The 17,686-nt window shown below is 34.8% G+C and overlaps 1 protein-coding gene across 13 annotated transcripts in view; it reads right to left on the bottom strand.

The window, feature by feature from the left end:
• Positions 1-896: 896 nt before the first annotated feature.
• The window catches only part of CEP63 (centrosomal protein 63), a 42,785-nt gene continuing 25,995 nt past the window's right edge, over positions 897-17,686 (bottom strand). For 7 of the 13 annotated variants that reach the window (XM_023538389.1, XM_023538388.1, XM_023538385.1 and 4 more), the window contains exons 7-15: positions 15,591-15,824; positions 15,212-15,351; positions 14,251-14,388; positions 10,601-10,715; positions 9,501-9,698; positions 7,504-7,590; positions 4,194-4,399; positions 3,117-3,396; positions 897-1,285 (exon numbers count right to left, since the gene is read on the bottom strand). In XM_023538389.1, the coding sequence (XP_023394157.1) occupies positions 1,127-1,285; positions 3,117-3,396; positions 4,194-4,399; positions 7,504-7,590; positions 9,501-9,698; positions 10,601-10,715; positions 14,251-14,388; positions 15,212-15,351; positions 15,591-15,824 (1,557 nt within the window). In that variant the 3' untranslated portion in view covers positions 897-1,126. Of the gene's footprint in view, positions 1,286-3,116; positions 3,397-4,193; positions 4,400-7,503; positions 7,591-9,500; positions 9,699-10,600; positions 10,716-14,250; positions 14,389-15,211; positions 15,352-15,590; positions 15,825-17,686 lie in introns of those variants that run through there. The other 6 variants (XM_023538394.1, XM_023538391.1, XM_011373190.2 and 3 more) reach the window with 3 other exon arrangements.

Raw genomic sequence — 17,686 nt, 5'->3', positions numbered from 1 at the left:
GACAGCTCCTAGCAATTGGCAAACATGCTGCTGTCCTGACATGGACTCTTAGCAAGAGGGAGAACTGAGTTCTCTCTTGGAAATGTTCAACATAAGATGCTGTGAAGATATTCCATAAGCGGTTAGGTTTCTAAGACAGTAGCTCTGGGGAGAGACCAAGATTAGTTTTGAATGTAAGGGTCGTTGGCCTGTAGACAGTATTGAAAGCTTCAGAATCAAATGAAAATATCCCAGGGGAGTATACTGAGTGAGAAACCCATTTCAAAGCCCTGGGGAGGGTAGGAAAGGAAAAGCCATATAAGGACAATGAGATGGAGTGGCCAGCGAAGTAGGAGGGAAGCCAGGAGTGTCAGAGCATAGAAGCAAAAGAGGAAGTGCAAAATGATGCTCAGGGACTAATTGGGTCACTGGTGACCTCAAAAGCAAGACAGCAGTTTTATGGTGGGGACTGAAAGGGGCTAGAGAGAGTTAAGAAAAGAGTGGGAAGTGAGGAAGTGTAAACAGTCACCGCAGAAACGTCTGGGTCAAGCGGAGCAAAATACATGGAGCAACAGAGAGGCATGTGGAATTGAGGTTCCGTTTAAAAAAAAAAAACAACAACCCTCTCATATTTGGGCTTTGAGCAAGGAGGTTTCCTGTCAAAGTTCTTTAGCCCCTTTATATACTACCAGCCTGACTGCATATTACCAGCCCAACTGGCTAGTAAACAGCAAAACTAGTTGCCAACCCAGATCCGTTTGACTCTGAACCCATACTTCTAAACACTTCCCTTAAAGTGCCTGTAGTTACTTTATTTTCAACATGTACCACAAAATCTTTATTTTAGTCTATAGCTATTCACATTTAAGACAGCAAGAGAAAGAATCGGTTTATAATAAATACTAATGAGAAAGAAGTCTAGCAAAGTGGTTTATTCTTACAAGTTATTGCTGGAAAAAGTCCTTCAAACAAACCAGTGCAGTGAAAATGCCTTAGAGAAGTACCAGTTTTTCAGATTTCTTCATAGCTTTAGTATGCCTCACCTTTACAATTTTTATATGTTCATGTTTTTAAAGAGCTGCTATTCAGATGACAGTAACTCTTCAATGTTTGTTTTTATTTCCAAGTCTGTGATTTTTCTAAGAGGCTACTTTAGAGCTGTGAACTGTTTTACAGTCTTTTCACTCTCTCTCTTTAGTTCTTCAATGTGGGCATCCAGGCGCTCTAGAATATGATGAGACCTCATTTCCTCCTCTTCCAAAAATCTTGTAGCTATTGAACCGAGGGGAGACATAGGCATGGGACACTAGAAGAGAAACAAATTTTGACATATGTAAGTGAAATAGTATGTTTCTAAAACACATTATGCATTATATTTCCTAACTAGCAATATTAAAAGATGATTTTTAAAATTTTTTTTCCTCAAAAGGGATGCTTTGTCCTAATGACAATAATACTTTTCAAAAAGTTCTGTAAAAATTAACATAGATCTCTCCCTTTCTGACTCAAGTTGTATAAATGTAAAGTGTCATATAAATGTAAGATATTAATTACTGATTTAAAGAAAATCTCATTTTAGACTTGTACATCCTTCTATACCCCAGATGAGAATATACTTGATATCTGTTATTCAAACTTGCTTTTAAAATCTGAATGTGTTACTTTCACGTCAAAGGACACAAACTCTACGTAGAACATATTAGACACCAGTTAAAATCAATTATTTTCCCTCCTCCGAAATCTCAGTCTGCGGTCCCTGATCCGACACCTTTCAGGTAGTGGTATTCCAGAGTTCAGGCTTTAGAAAGGTAACACAGGACATAAGCCAAATATAGTCGATCCTCATCTGCAGCACTTATTTTCTCTCAAGTCACCTCAAACACTGAATTAGTGAATACAGATTCACAGCTCCTAAGAGAAATGCACACACATCTCATATAGATTATCATCCTAAAAACACTCATCTCAGGAGATTTTATTTTACAAAAGAAAAAATGAGGTTGAGAAGTGGTTAGAGACTTGCCTGAGGCTGCCCCACTAAGGGCTGCCAGAGTTGATATTCAAATCCTGTTCCAGGGGCCCCAGAATCCGAGCTTCTTGCACTCTGCGCTGCCCCTACTAGCTCTGGACTCTGGCCATCGCGTATGAGAGCTGGAACAAGAGGGTAGAGCCCTCTTGGCCGACCTCAGCTGGGCATGTGTAAGACTGGTGACTGAAATGTTCTGCAGCTCCGCACCATGCACAATTGACCATGGCAGTGCTGCAAGTACTGACTGGGGTTACAAACAGTTTAGCAAGTAGGTGAACTCACAATACAGGATCCACGACTAATGAGGATCGACTGTGTTACCCTAGTAGTCGGAGGTAACAGATATCGCTAGTAAAATGTTAAGTGGTACAGATAAAGTCTACACATACTATCACGTCAGTTCAGGTCAGGTTTTAGTGCCAAATAAGTTTTGTTGCCAAACTTGGGAAGAAAGTTGGATTTCAGGATTTTTTTGGATTTCAGAATTACATACACGTGTAGTGGGGACTCATTTTGAAACTGGTGATAGGAATGAATGGCCTGAGCAAGCACTTCAGTACTGAAGGCAAAAAAGATGGTGGAGTCTGCACGACAACTGTAGAAACAGGGGGCCAGCACGGTGGCAAAGGGCAGCTCTCTGTCATCAGGGTCACCAGTGTGTGGCACCGAATCCATGTTCTGGACACGTCAGATGCAATTCCTTCCTCTACCTCCACCTTTCTCCCTTTCCATCAGTTCCTCTTTTCCTTCTTCGCTGGCTATGCCTCAGAACTATCTTGGCATCCAGAGATAATCCTTGAACATTCCAATACAAAATTGACCCTCTCTAAAAAAGAAAGGGAACTTCCAATTAAGGGTTAAAAACAAATGAATACCTGTAACTGATGTGATATTTAGAACTAAGACATATTTTGAAAAGTACTCATGGCTGAACGTGTCTTCACAAGCAAAACCATGACAGAAATACATGAGAATAAAAAAGCACACTTAAGACAGAGAACGAGCAAGAAATCAAATAAAATGAGAACTTATCATGTGCCTTACCCTTAAAATAAAGGATAAAATAAACTAAAACTTAACAAATAGTAAAATCAGAAAGTTTCCATACCGAAGACATAAACTCTTCTTGGTCATTTATACTCTCAGAGACAGTGTCAGAAAAAATGGTTTCATTTGTATCTAGCACTGAAGGCAAAGAGTGAGTTTTATACAGAAAGTTAGAAGGCGAAGAGGTGGTGGAGCTGCAAAGGCTGATTTGAGGACTTGGGGGGCTGAGGACACTGGACACAGGCTCTATACTATCCGACGTGTGTTCTCTTGAAGAATGAAGACCTGTTTTGTAGTGTTCAGTCTTTATTCCTTCATGTCTGTGCTGGCCATGGGTTGGCCTGGATAGCAGATTAGGAAACAAAACAAATGAAAATTGTAGCAAGTTTTCTCTTTTAAAACAGAAATGTTATAGGAAGTTCACTTAAAAATAAATGAAAAGGCTGACTAGTAAGGCTGTAATTTACAAAATGAGCAGCCCACTCAGACCTGTGTTCTTTCATTCATTCGGGTTCCAAGTATCCAATCCCTACTGCCAGGGTTCTGCCCTCACATACTTACAATATAGCAAGTCAGACAGACACGCTGCCAGAGTAATACAGTGTGGTGAGTACTAAGATAAGGGGAAGTACTGTGCTCATAAGAAGGGCATCTAACCTCATCTGGGGGTGGAGGTGAGAGTGTGGGTGAATGTGTCAATAAAAGGCTTTTGGTAGAAAAATATGCAAGCCATATAGTGAGAGCTAAAAAGCCAGGTGGTTTTTCATTGAATGCTGACTTTTTATGCGAACAGCCTATAATTAACTGACCAAAAATACAAAGGAAGCTTTTTATAAAAAGCCAACCTCTTATGGGCCAAGTGGGTATGGGAGGTGGTAGGCAGTATGAAAAGGCTCAGGGGAGTAAGAATGTTGTTTATACCTACATCTAAAGTGTCTAAAACAAAAGCTTGAATGAAAATGTTATGTAACCCCTTCCATTTTTTAACCTGAGCATTCCTTGTGCACATTGTACTTGAGAATTAAACACACAGTACTTTGATGGAGATTTAATATCTATAAGTCAGAAACTATTCTCAAAGAAATGAGAATTATATTACAATGATACATATTTTAAATAAACTGTGAAGAAATTTTACTTGAACTCTGTATTCTTGAACTCAGGTGCTCTGCTGTGTGTTGGTTTAAAGATCCTGTCATAGTTTTTTTTGCACATCTGAGTAGAAATCTCCAGTTTAGATTTGGTATCCATCAAATCTTTCTGTAGTTGTTGATTTTCAGATACTAATTTATTTAATGCCTCAATATAATTCTCCTGGAGGTCTGCTAGTGAAATCTCTTTTGCCTAATAAAAAAGAATACTACAGTCACTTAATTTGTATAAGAATACTTGTCATCTGTGATACTGCTGATAGAAAATTACATTTTTTTTTTAGTTTTAACTAGTTCATCTATGGCTTTACCATGGAAATAGTGAAGATTTGTTTTTGGCCCTCGAAGACAGAGAGACAAGGGGTTCTGTTTCTTATAGTAAATGAGCAGGAGGAAGGCTTGGAACTAGCAAGGAGGAAAGCTATAAGAATCAGAAACAGAAGAAGAAAGATAGTGGCTATGGATTCTTCAAGAAAGAGAAGGTTGAATAGCCCCAGAACACCTGTGGAAGAAAATCAAGAGACTTAGTTCAAAGAAAGAAACTGAACAGAAGGTTCTGAAAAAGAATTCTGGCTGGAAGGGGCAGCTTTTAAATAAATACTCTTTGGCCTGAAATACTTTTATATAATATTGGTACCTATTCTTGTGAAATAAATGTGGACATGATAAAGCAGTATTTAAGTATAATGTGAGAATTACTACTGATTGGCCTGAGTTCTGTGATCATAAATTTTATTGCTCTTCAATTCTAGGTGTTCCCTGATAATACAGTACCTGAAAAAAAAAAAGTAGTCTGGGTCATTTTTTCTAATGATGAAATATTTTCATTAGCATTCTGAAAAATTATGATAATCTTCTTTGAAGTTTAATACTATGTTTAGCTCGGTCTATTCAGTAAAGAATTTTCTGAAAATAAGCTGGTTAACAGTGGTTTGACAAACAGAATTTACCTAAGAAAAACATAAACTTTAAAATACTATCTTTTAACTGTCTCTGTACCAGTAGTGACAGTAAGTTACAAAATCTTTCAATAAGTTGTCAATGCCAGTTAAAATCTCAAAAAAGTTTTTTTGCAGAACATATAAGTTAAACTGCAAACTACTGTCAATTTTTAAGTGGTAATTTATCAGAGCTATTGTTTCCATTATTAAGATAAATAATTTATTAAAATAGCTATTTAACCCATTCATTTGTAGAAGCAATTCCACCTTCCAAGGTAGTAAAATGCAAAAAGACACATTCTTATAACTATTCTCAATATGTACATGTTTCCGCTGTGTGTAACTTCAAAACCAGAAGAAGTTTAAACTGCTGACAAGATTTTCACTAGTCAGACTCTGATGTCTGACATTATTATATATACTTTTTAAAAAAGATAATGTTTGCCTTTGCTGTTATCTTTACATTTTCTCAAATTTATTATTTTATTAACATTGATTACAGATAAATGAATGTGAAAGGTAATATAAAAACTGTGTAGCAAATACACACCTGGACGTGTAAAGAAAGGTCAGTACTACCACTGTTAGTTGAAGGTTTGAGGAGGAATAAAGCTAAACACAATATCTGGTCATAGTCTGGCTTAAGTGCCTCTGAGAGTTCCCAACTCATATGAACAGGCAATCATTGTGTAAGAGAAGATTCTCTCAATCAGGTATTTCCAAATCCTGGGCCTTTTAAAGATTCTGTGTTGTAAACCAGGTTAGTTCTTGGCTTTCTCCACTATTAGCTTAGTATTGGCTTTATTAGGGCAGATAAAATCATTTTCCATCCATCCATCCATCCATCCATCCATCCATCCATCCATCCATCCGTCCACCCATCCATCCAATCTTCTCCTTTACAAAATGTTTAGCTATTGCCTCCTCTCCTATTTTTCCATTCTTATACGTTTGTGCTTAAAAAAAAAAAAATCTTTTTATTATAGTTTTAGAAGGCTTGGGGGAAGGAGTAAGATTGGATGCATATTTTCATTTGCTGCCTTAAATAACAGCATAATATTTCATAGTATAGAAAGCCACAAATTAACCATCCTCTATAGATTAACATTTAGTTTATTTTAAAATTCTGGATATTATGAACAACACTGAAATGACCATTTCTGCACATTTGCTCCTATAGAATGGGTTCTTTGGGAATGCAAATTGATATGACCTTTCCGGAGAATTACTAAGCAATGACTATCAAAATCAGAAATGCACATGACTCAGGAGTTTATGGCTATCTATATTTACAACTTTGATGAATATTGCTAAATTGTCCCCAAGAAAGACTCTATGAATTCACTTTCTCATTAACAAAGCATGAGAGCCTATTTCTCTATATTTTTGCCAACAATGGCTCTATTAGTTTTTAAAAACATTGTCAATCTAATTAGCAAAAGAATATTTATTTCGTTTTGATCATTAAGTACATTGAACAGCTTTCCTTGTTTACTGGATTTTTTATATTACTTCTATAAATTATCTATTTATGCCCCCTGACCATTTTTCTACTGGATTATCTTTTACTATCTTTGTAGGAAATCCTTATATATTAATATTTGATATTAACCTTTTGTCTGTTTATAGATTGTTTTCCTCCAGCCTATTAGTCTTTTTTTAAGGGATCTTTAGCCATCCATAAATTTTACATTTTTATGTTGTAAAATTCTTTATCTTGTAAAATTCTTTATGGTTTCATGATGCTAAGAGAATCAGAACCTTCCTAAGGATTATAAAAACAGTCCCCCATATTTTCTTTTAGTTTCACAGGGGCTTGGAGACATTTCTTATCCTCCCTACTCAATTATTTTCAATCTCTTAAAGGCAAGAATCCAACCTTATTCATTCTATGTCCATTATATCATCTACTAAAATGCTCTGAACATAAGATTCTAAAATATTTGATTAATTTTGTCTTGTAGAAATATAATTAAACTATTTAAAAGATGATATACCTTATACTGAAAGATATGGTAAACAAAACAATTACAATAATAATCTAACACTAATTGTGTACTTACTAAATGCCAGGCACTATGCTAAGCCCTTTATATACATTTTCCCTATTAAGAACACAGACTGCACATGTATTTGCTCACATACATAATGTAAAAAATATCTTCCAAATTGCTGGAATAGAGAGTCATATTTTGCTCACTTCCATCACTATCTTGAGTTCTTTTTATGTGAAAAAGTTTCTGCAGAAGGATCATTTCATGTTTTACCTTAACTGTCTCTTTACAATACCAATATTTACAAAGTGATTTCTTTAAAGGCTTGAAAAGTAGAAAAACTTAAGTTTCTATTTATGTACCTCATGTAAACCCAATTCCAATTTCATCACCATTTCAGAAAGATGACGATTTTCTAACTTGAGTGACTCCAGCTGGTCCAAAATCTCCTGAGAAGGGAAAAGCAGAAAAAGAAATAAATGAAAATAACAAACCAAATACATCTTACAAAATTTTTCCATATGTAATTTTCATTAGGCAAAGTTACATTCTTCATTTATATATATATATGTTTTTCTAAAAAGATTTTTTTAAAGTATTTCAAGATGAATTAACATACATGTAATTAAAATATTATTTCAGAAAGATGACGATTTTCTAACTTGAGTGACTCCAGCTGGTCCAAAATCTCCTGAGAAGGGAAAAGCAGAAAAAGAAATAAATGAAAATAACAAACCAAATACATCTTACAAAATTTTTCCATATGTAATTTTCATTAGGCAAAGTTACATTCTTCATTTATATATATATATGTTTTTCTAAAAAGATTTTTTTAAAGTATTTCAAGATGAATTAACATACATGTAATTAAAATATTATTTCAGAAAGATGACGATTTTCTAACTTGAGTGACTCCAGCTGGTCCAAAATCTCCTGAGAAGGGAAAAGCAGAAAAAGAAATAAATGAAAATAACAAACCAAATACATCTTACAAAATTTTTCCATATGTAATTTTCATTAGGCAAAGTTACATTCTTCATCTATATATATATATGTTTTTCTAAAAAGATTTTTTTAAAGTATTTCAAGATGAATTAACATACATGTAATTAAAATATTATTCTAAGAAGATGAATTAGTTCACTGGCGAATCTCTACCCACTCTCCTGCGCTAGCCTCCTCCGCTTTGGCTTCTACCTCCAACGTCATGTGAACTGCACTCCTTTCACGAAATAGTATCTTCGGTCCTCCTTCTCTATAGCCATTCTGCTTGACCATTCCCACTTGCAAAAAGTCCTGCCTTCCTTGGCTTCCTGCCTCCTTAGTGAAAACTATCTGGTTTCCTTCCTTGTTGCTACTACTTTTTTTTTTAGCTCCACGCCAACACCTTTTTTCACCCTAAATGAGTATTATGCTAAGTTTGATTCAAGCCTCTGCTCTTCATACACCATGCTTTCTCATTATAATCTCAAGTCTCTCAGGGAGTTTAAAATGCCAACTTCATGCAAAGAATTCCACAGCTAAATGTCTTACCTGATTTTAATCTTGAACTCCAGCCTTTCTTTAGAATTGACTATTAGATATTTCCATATGAAAGTCTGGCCTTTATCTCAAGCCAAACGTGCCACACCAATGTCCATTCTGCCAGTTTCCCTATTTTGTATACCTTTCATACAAATTCATTATCCTTCCAAAGCCTGCTTCCTACCTTTTCTCTGCTTCACTAAAGAGCATCGCTTTCCACTCAGCTGCCCGACTGGAACAGAGTGACATCTTTCCTTAACTGCCTAACTCACCCTCCCTGTCCAACCAAATACAAAGTCCTGTCGATTTTACCAGCCAAATATCTCCAGAATTCATCCATTTCCCTCTACCTCTGTGGCTCATTGCTCAGGCTACCACCTTACTGTTATGACAGCATCTGAGTGGTCTCTTTGCCTCCTTGCTTCTTCCTTATATGATGACCATAGAGACCTTTTATCCTGCTAACAGCCATTCCTTACTGACAGCACTCAAGGTAACACTCAAACTCCTTAATATGGCTGACAGGGCCCTTCAGGAGCTAGTCCTTGCCTTGCAGTCTCATCCCTTGTCACTTTCCCCACTTGTCCTCTAGTTTGTCACAGTGAACATGTCACACTCTCACCACATGCCACAGAAATAATCTTTTTACTTGTCTGCGTCTACACTTGCCTCTCCACCAATCCTCACTAGAATGCTTGTTACCCAGCATACTGTCAGCTCAAAGCAGGGGTCTAATAAAAATTTACTGGATTAAATACTATGGCAGTTATATCTTTAATAAATTCAATCTTCAAAAGCAAGCTTCAAATAAAAAGAGGTTTTGTTCAAGCATCACCTTGTGCTCTACTGCTTTTTCTTCTGCCTTTTGTATCTCTGCTTTGAGTTGCTTTTCCATGTTAGAAGAAGAACTTTTGGCAGAAGCAATAGTGATATCTCGCTGATGTAACTCCCGAGTTAGCTGGGAGATTTCTATCTTCATTCCTTCTAGTGCAGAACCATAACTTTGCTCAGCCTGTAAAATCTGTTCTTTTAACTACAAAGAAACAGAAAGGAAAGCATGAAAAATTAAGAGAAAGCATGTACATAGAAAAATACATTAATAGTTAAAATAATAAGGCAATTTTTTCCTAACCTCAAGACATAAATATTTCCTAAATTAAATCTGCCCAAAATTAACAATTTATCAAGTTGTACAGTTATACTAAAGGTCAGCTAGTTATACCCACAATCATTTATTAGATCTCAAAACAGGGAAATGAGTTATTCAAATACTGAACAACCAGTATCAAAGTCCATGCATATATTATTTAGAGGACAGCACCTGGGACCTTCATTCTTTTTTTAATTGCAAATCTAAAAATTTTTGCTTATTTGGTTTCCTGGCCAGCAGAAGGTAATAGAAAGACAAGAAAGGAGCTGGAAGTAATCTCAAAGAAGTAATAAAAAATATGAATCAACAAACAGGACAGGGCCCATTAATGTGGAGACAGATCTGCATACCTCAGTAGCCAATAAGAACATTAACTATGCCACACAGTGCAGAAGAGAACACGCATCCATAACCCTCTTTAGCCAATAAGAAAATATTAAATGCTAGCTTATATAATATCTTTTTTGCAAATAAGAAAGCATATATATTTTAGAAATATTTTCAAAAAAACATATTTAAAATAAAGTTTTAGAGTTCAAAGGGGGAAGGCTTCAATTATCTTGAAAATATCTGTATGGCATCCCTGAAGATGACAAAGAAAGACATCTTCCAGGTGCATTCCAGGTGCTTCCAAGCATATTCCAGGTGCTCATCTACTCCTGAATATCAAGTGGCCCTTTGGACTATATTTTTCTCTCATTAAAAATATTCCCTATAACCTTTCAACCCACAGCTTGGCCCAAAAATACAAATAACTTAGCAACCCCAAGCATGCAGATTTTTACCTTTTTAATCTCTGCCCTGTACTCATTGTTATGTAGTTCCATCTTCTTCAATTCTTCATATTTTTGCATTAGTTCTTGGCTCAGCTGTTTACATGTTGTACTCACAGATTCCAAGCTGTATGACAAAAATAAGATCACATATTTAAAACAACAAAAACCCTGAAAACCACGAACTGAATTATCTAACTTACCTTTTTGATGTCCAAGACAGATCTTACACATCACCTCCTATCTCAAGTTAAAACTCATTTCCAATTTCCTTATCGCCAGAAGCAGCTAAATCCAATCCATACATTTTGTGTTTCCCTTAATCTTTCCTTCTGCTTAAAATTTAACTACTTACAAAACTCTAAAGATTACAGCAATTTAGCTAATTTTTTCTCTTTAGTTGTACAGGAGAGCTGCCATCATAATCTAAACCTTCACTATACTAATTACAATTCCATCCTACACACAGCTGCCTGAATTATCTTCTTTAAAGAGTTTCCAAAAATCAACCCCTTAATCAGATAAGAACCTCAGGGGCACCATACCTGTCTTATCTCACTGCTCATTTCTACTAATAAAATCTTTCTCCTTCTAAATCAGTAGGCTTTACTGTCTGCCATGTGCTATTTGCTATGCCTGACTTTTTGTCTCTTCATACACCAGCCCCTTGACCACAAAGCACCTTCCCCTCCCACCTGGCAATAGATGGTCAACAGTCTTTCAAGAATCAGATCAGCATTTACGTAATAGAGATACCCCAACCCTCATTCTCCTAACCACCTTAATCAGTTTTTTCTTTTTTAGTTTTCAATTTCAGTGGACATGCAATATTTTATTAGTGTCAGGTATACAGTATAGTGGTTAGATATTTGCATAATTTGTGAAATAATCCCTCCAATAAGTCTAGTATCCATTTGGCACCATTCATAGCTACTCGATATTACTGACAATACTCCCTATGCTGTACTTTATATCCCTGTGACTATTTTGTAACTACCAATTGAAATACAGTTTATTTTCTTAAAAACAGAAACTACCTTTTGACCCAGTAATTGCACTTCTGGGTATTTATCCAAAGAAAACCAAAACACTAATTTGTAAAAATCTATGCACCCCTACGTTCACTGAAGTGTTATTCACAATAGCCAAGATATGGAAGCAATATAAGTGCCCATTAATAGATGATTGGATAAAGAAGTTATGGTACATGTATACAACAGAATATTACTCAGCCATAAAAAAATGAAATCTTACCATTTGCAACTACATGGATGGACCTAGGGGGTATTATGCTGAGTGAAATAAGTCAGACAGAGAAAGACGAATACCACATGATTTCACTTATATGTGGAATCTAAGGAACAAAAGAAACAAACAAACTAAACAAAAACAGACTCACGAATACAAAGAACAAACTGGTGATTGCCAATGGCGAGATGGGTTGGGGAGGCTGGGTGAAAAAAGGTGAAGGGATGAATAAGTACAAATCAGTTGTTACAAAATAGTTATGGGAATGTAGAATACAGCATAGGGAATATAGCTAATATTACTGTAATGGCTATGTACAGATAGTGCCAGGTGGTTATTAGATGTAATGGGGGGATCACTTTGTAAATTATATAAATGTCGAACAATTGTACTGTATACCTAAAACTAATATAAAATAAAATAAAGGAATATAGTTTATTTTCAATTTCTATAGCTATAGAAATTTTCTATAATTTTCTACCTTAAATCTACTTTAAATTGCTCTCAGGTCTTTTAACATGTATACTTTGTCTCCTGAACTACAAATTCTATGATTAAAATAATGTCTTTTACTTCTTATTTCCCTCCAGCTTTGCCCACCATCACCTCAGCCCCTGGATCATTTAGTTCTGGACTGTTCGATAAATGCTTAATAATCACCTAGACTGTTTCATCAACATAGCCAACTTACCAGATGGGCCATCCTTCAAAAATACCACCTTTGTAATACAGCACAAAAATAATTACTTAAATTCCTCCAGTTCCTGTTTTAAGGAATGTTTTGTTCAAACTAAACACAAATAAATTGTCTAAAAGTTTTTTTCTAGCTGCCTTTCAATACAAAAAAAAAAAATTTAAGCCCTTGTTTTAGTACTGAACACTAATGTCTATATCCATTTATTCCAATTTCATCTATTTCTAAAAATCCTAGAATGTTCATTTATTTAGTATTTAACATGTGATTACAATGTGTCAAACACCGAGTTACAAAAATCAGAAATAACCTTGTCCTACCTACAGGTGAGAAAATTGGAGTCTAAAGAGACTAGGTGTCCCAGGTTACACTGCAAGTCAGAAACAAGAGACAAGTCTTCAAAGCCTGATGAGAGCATAGTAAAACATATGTACATGTAAAAGATTACTCAAAAGCCAATCTACATAAAATCTATGATAAAAATGTAAAATCAGTTACATCATAAGAAAGAATAATAAGCTTTATTTTATTCAATCTAAGGTGCATACCTATACCTCAGCAATGATAACCAGGACTATCTTAAGTATTCTAAGGCAAAAAAGAAAGCAAGCAAAAACTGTACATGTGCATGTAGGCATGTATATTTAGTATGTAAAGAAAATATTTAGTGGTTTTCAAAAATAGAAATAAAATTAAATACAAAAAAATGTATTAAAGATAAACTTAAAAGAGTAAAACAGCAATTTTTTGGTTGTTTGCCTAAAGGCTAATAGTTTATATATTTTATTTTAGATACAGAAAATGTTAGTGGACAAGTGACCATGATTCACATTTAAAAAAATATATCAAATTCTTCCCAGTCAAAAAGTTTAGGCCTAAGAAATACCAGAAATATCTTTCGGAAAAATATAGTTTGATATGTACTTAGTATAAAAGGTTTGTGCATAGTGTAACAAATAGTTTTTGCAAATCTGGTTTTTTTTTTTAATTTTAGAAGTATGACAAACAAAAAAATTCACAAGTATGACAATAATTCAAGTGAGCTAGGCATAGTATAGCTTAAGTCAGGATTAAATTACCACCCAAGGAAATACCAACAGCACTTCAAAACAGGACATTGCGCCTTGTATCCAGTGTGACCTGGTCAAGAGCAGTTCCAATGAGGTGGCTGGCAGAGAGGAAAGCAAACTGAAAGGGTTCTACACAGGTGAGAAGTACAGTCAGTACAAACAACTCTTCTGAAGAATTTGGTTTTCAAAGGCAGAGAAATTTGGAAGTAACCTGATGAGGATATAGGATTAAAGAAGGGTTTTAAATTTTTTTTCCCCAAGATGGGAAATATTAAAGCATATTTTACACCAGTGGAATGATTTAACCGAGAACTTTATGATGTATAAGAGAAAAGAAAAAACTGCAGAAACAGTTAACGCAAGTAAAGTTTTAGGAGCACACACATGTCATCCTTCAATTAATTCACTGTAACAGAACATGGGCACAGATGCACGCAGACTGGTAGATTTGATGGCAGAAAGATTAGGAAGTTCTCCTTTAATTGCTTCTGTTTTCTCAATGAAATAAGAAGTTAGGCCATTTGTGGATGTTAAAGAAAAGAACTTATTTTTTCACTAAGACTATTATATTAGTTTATTTTATTAATATGATGATCAAAAATCAATTTTAACAACTTGAACATTTTTAAAATGTGTATATAATTATCTACCTGCCTTCCAGACGAGTCACCTCTGCCTGCAGAAGTTCTTCACTACTGTGGGTAAGATCCAGTTGAGACAGCACATTGTCTAAGTCCCCCTGCTCTTGAGAGGTGTACCTCCTTTCTGTCTGAGACTCCTCCAGTGACCTATGAAAGGATACAAGAGGACTATCAAAGGCTTTTCTCTTTGCAAACAAAAACGACATGCAACCTATTAAAATGTACCAACTGTTCTTGATAACAAAACTCTCTGGAACTCTTCAGTTTGTCTCCTACTTTACAAAAAGAATAGGAGAATAAAGAGCCAAGAGATGATGCTTCTCAAAAAAGTCAGCAGTGGTTTACTCCTTCCCTAACTGGAATTTGGCTTGTTTTTCAAGGGGAAAAAACAAAAATGACCAAAAAATCACTTTGTTGACACTTGATTCGAGTCAAAGAAACTGGAAAATTATAGGAGCGTTCTGCCAAGAATAGAAATGTGCACAAAACTTAAATTAAGCAAAAGGAACATAGCTCCTTTTATTTCTTTCCTTTACAAACCTCAGTAAACTGTACACAGAACTAAAATCAGTTTTAGGAACATTTTTAAAGGGCCATCTCAATAGCTGGCTTATTGATAATGATGATAAACAGCTAAAAACCATGACCTATTCTACCAAGGAAGGGGGGCCTTCCAGAGATGTGGACTACAATTCGTTTGACATTCAGAATTTCACTGAAGGTATAGACTGACCGAGAGGTTTATAACTTTCAAAACATCAGTTTCTTGATTAGAGACCTAAACTGAGGGCAGAAAAAACTAACCACAGAAATTTTTATAACATTATAAAACATTTAACTCAGGAATTAAAACTAGTTAAAAACCCATAATATGATCAAATACAAAATTATAAATATGCAATATTAAAACTGGTACTTAATGTCAAAACACCAAGTGGCTAAGATTAATAATATTTAAGGTTAAATATACCTCAGGGCCTCTACTGTATGTTGACTGTTGACTGCCTTTAATTTTGATTGTAGCTTCTCCTTTCTCATTTTTGCCTCATGAATGAAATATTCTTGAGAATGAAGAGTTGCCTTCAGTTGTTTCTTTTCTTCCTGCAGGACCTGCAAAATACTCAGAAAAGTCAGATGTTATTCCAATTATTCTATTTCAAGAGAAAAAGAAGCTAATGAATCAGACTAAAGTTATATAACAGGCACATTAATAAAGCTATCAATATATGATCCATTGGCTACACAGTAGGAAAGAAACCATAGATTCTGGAACCTAGTTCTAAGTTAATTATTCTCTCTTGAAATATGCATACACACCTTTCCCCAATCATAGTAATTTTAAAACACACCTCTAACAGTTTTTCGGATTCCCTCAATTTTTCATCTTTTTGCTGCTGCTCTTGCATAACAGTCATATTGGTTCCAACCAAGTCATTGACTCTCATGGTGAGGCGCTCTATTTCCAACTCATTGGCACAGATGGTGTCATTGGCCCGCTCCAGCTTACTGCTCAGGTGCTGAATTTCTGACTGGCTGGACAGTTCCACGGATTCTAATTTCTGTTTCCGATTGGCAAGCTGAGCCTAAAAATACAGATTACCAATAGGTAAAAGCGAAATGATAAAAGAATAGTTAGTAAATGAGGAAAACTAAAATGAAATTGAGTTTTACTTCCATAAAAACATAAAGCATTAGCTCATAAAAATTATATAATAACCCATTCATGGTTAGAAAAAAAAACTCATGATAAAAAATAGAAATAGAGAACTTTCTAAACTTGATAAAGACTACCTACAAAAACTGTACAGCTAACTAACATTATACTTAATGGTGAAAAACTTGAAGCTTTCCCACTAAGATCAGGTACAAGGAAAAATTGTCCCCTCTCACCACTCCTTTTCAACATCACACTGGGTGTCTTTGCTAATGCGATAAGGCAAGAAAAGGAAATAAAAGGCATGCAGATTGGGAAGGAAGACTGTCTTTATTCACAGATAACATGACTGCCTATGTAGAAAATATGAAAGAATCAAACAAAAAGAGCTCCTGAAATTAATAAGCGGTTATAGTAAGGTTGCAGGATACAAGGTTAACATACAAAAAAAGTCAATCGCTTTCCTATATACCAACAATGAACATGTAAAATTTAAATTAAAAATATACCATTTACATTAACACCTAAAAAATTAAATACTTAAGTATAAATCTAACAAAATATGTATGAGATCTATATGAGGGTAACATACAAAAAAACAAATGGTCCGCAAAACATTCTTCTTTCCTTCTGAAGGTTTTACGATGCATTGTGATCATTAACCAGTCTACAAAACTCTGATGAATGAAATCAAATAAATGGGGAGACAGTCCATATTCATGAATAGGTAGTCTCAATATTGTCAATATGTCAGTTCTTCCCAATGTGAACTATAAATTCAATACAATACCAATCGAAATCCCAGCAAGTTATTTTATGAATATCAACAAACTTATACTAAAGTTTATATGGAAAGGCAGAAGACTCAGAACTGCCAATGTAATACTGAAGGAGAACAAAGATGGATGACTGAAGCTGCCTGACCTCAAGATTTAATACAAAGCTAAAGTAATCAAAATAGTGTGGTACTAGCCAAGAGTAAACAAATAGATTAATGGGACAGAACAAAGAGCCAAGAAATAGAGCCCTATAAATACAGTCATCTAAACTCTATTGATAAAAGAACAAAGGCAATACAATGAAGCGAAGACAGTTTCTTCAAAAAATGGTGCTGAAACGACTGGACATTTATATGCATAAAAATAAATCTAGACGAAAACTTTATACTCTTCACAAAAATTAACTAAAAATGGTTCGTAAACCTAAATGTAAAATGCAAAACTATAAAACTCCTAGAAGATTACATAAGAGAAAACCTAGATGACAGGGAATGGGGATGCCTTTCTAAATACACCAAAGACACAGTCCCCCCCAAAATAATTGATAAACTGAACTTCATTAAAATTAAAACTTCTGCTCTGCAAAGACAATGTCAAGAGAAGAAGGAGACAAGCCTCAGACTGAGAAAATGTTTGCAAAAGACACACCTGATAAAGATCTTATACAAAATTTGAAAAATAACTCTTAAAACTCAACTACATGAAAATGAACAACCCCATTCAAAAATGAGCCAAAGACCTGAACAGGGATCTTATCAAAGAAGATATACAGATGGTAAATAAACATAAGAAAAGAATATCTATATCTGGGAAATGCAAATTAAAACAATTATATACTTATTAGAATCGTGAAAATCTGAAGCACTGGCAATATCAAATGCTAGTGAGGATGTGGAGCTACAGGACACCTCTCACTCATTGGTGGTGGGAATTCAAAATGGTACAGCCATTTTGGAAGACATTTTAGTTTTTTACAGAACTTAACATATTCTTACCATACGATACAACAATT

This window comes from Pteropus vampyrus, unplaced genomic scaffold, assembly GCF_000151845.1.
Source record: "Pteropus vampyrus isolate Shadow unplaced genomic scaffold, Pvam_2.0 Scaffold220, whole genome shotgun sequence".
Classification (NCBI taxonomy): domain Eukaryota; kingdom Metazoa; phylum Chordata; class Mammalia; order Chiroptera; family Pteropodidae; genus Pteropus; species Pteropus vampyrus.
This window is presented reverse-complemented; position numbering and strand designations above follow the sequence as displayed.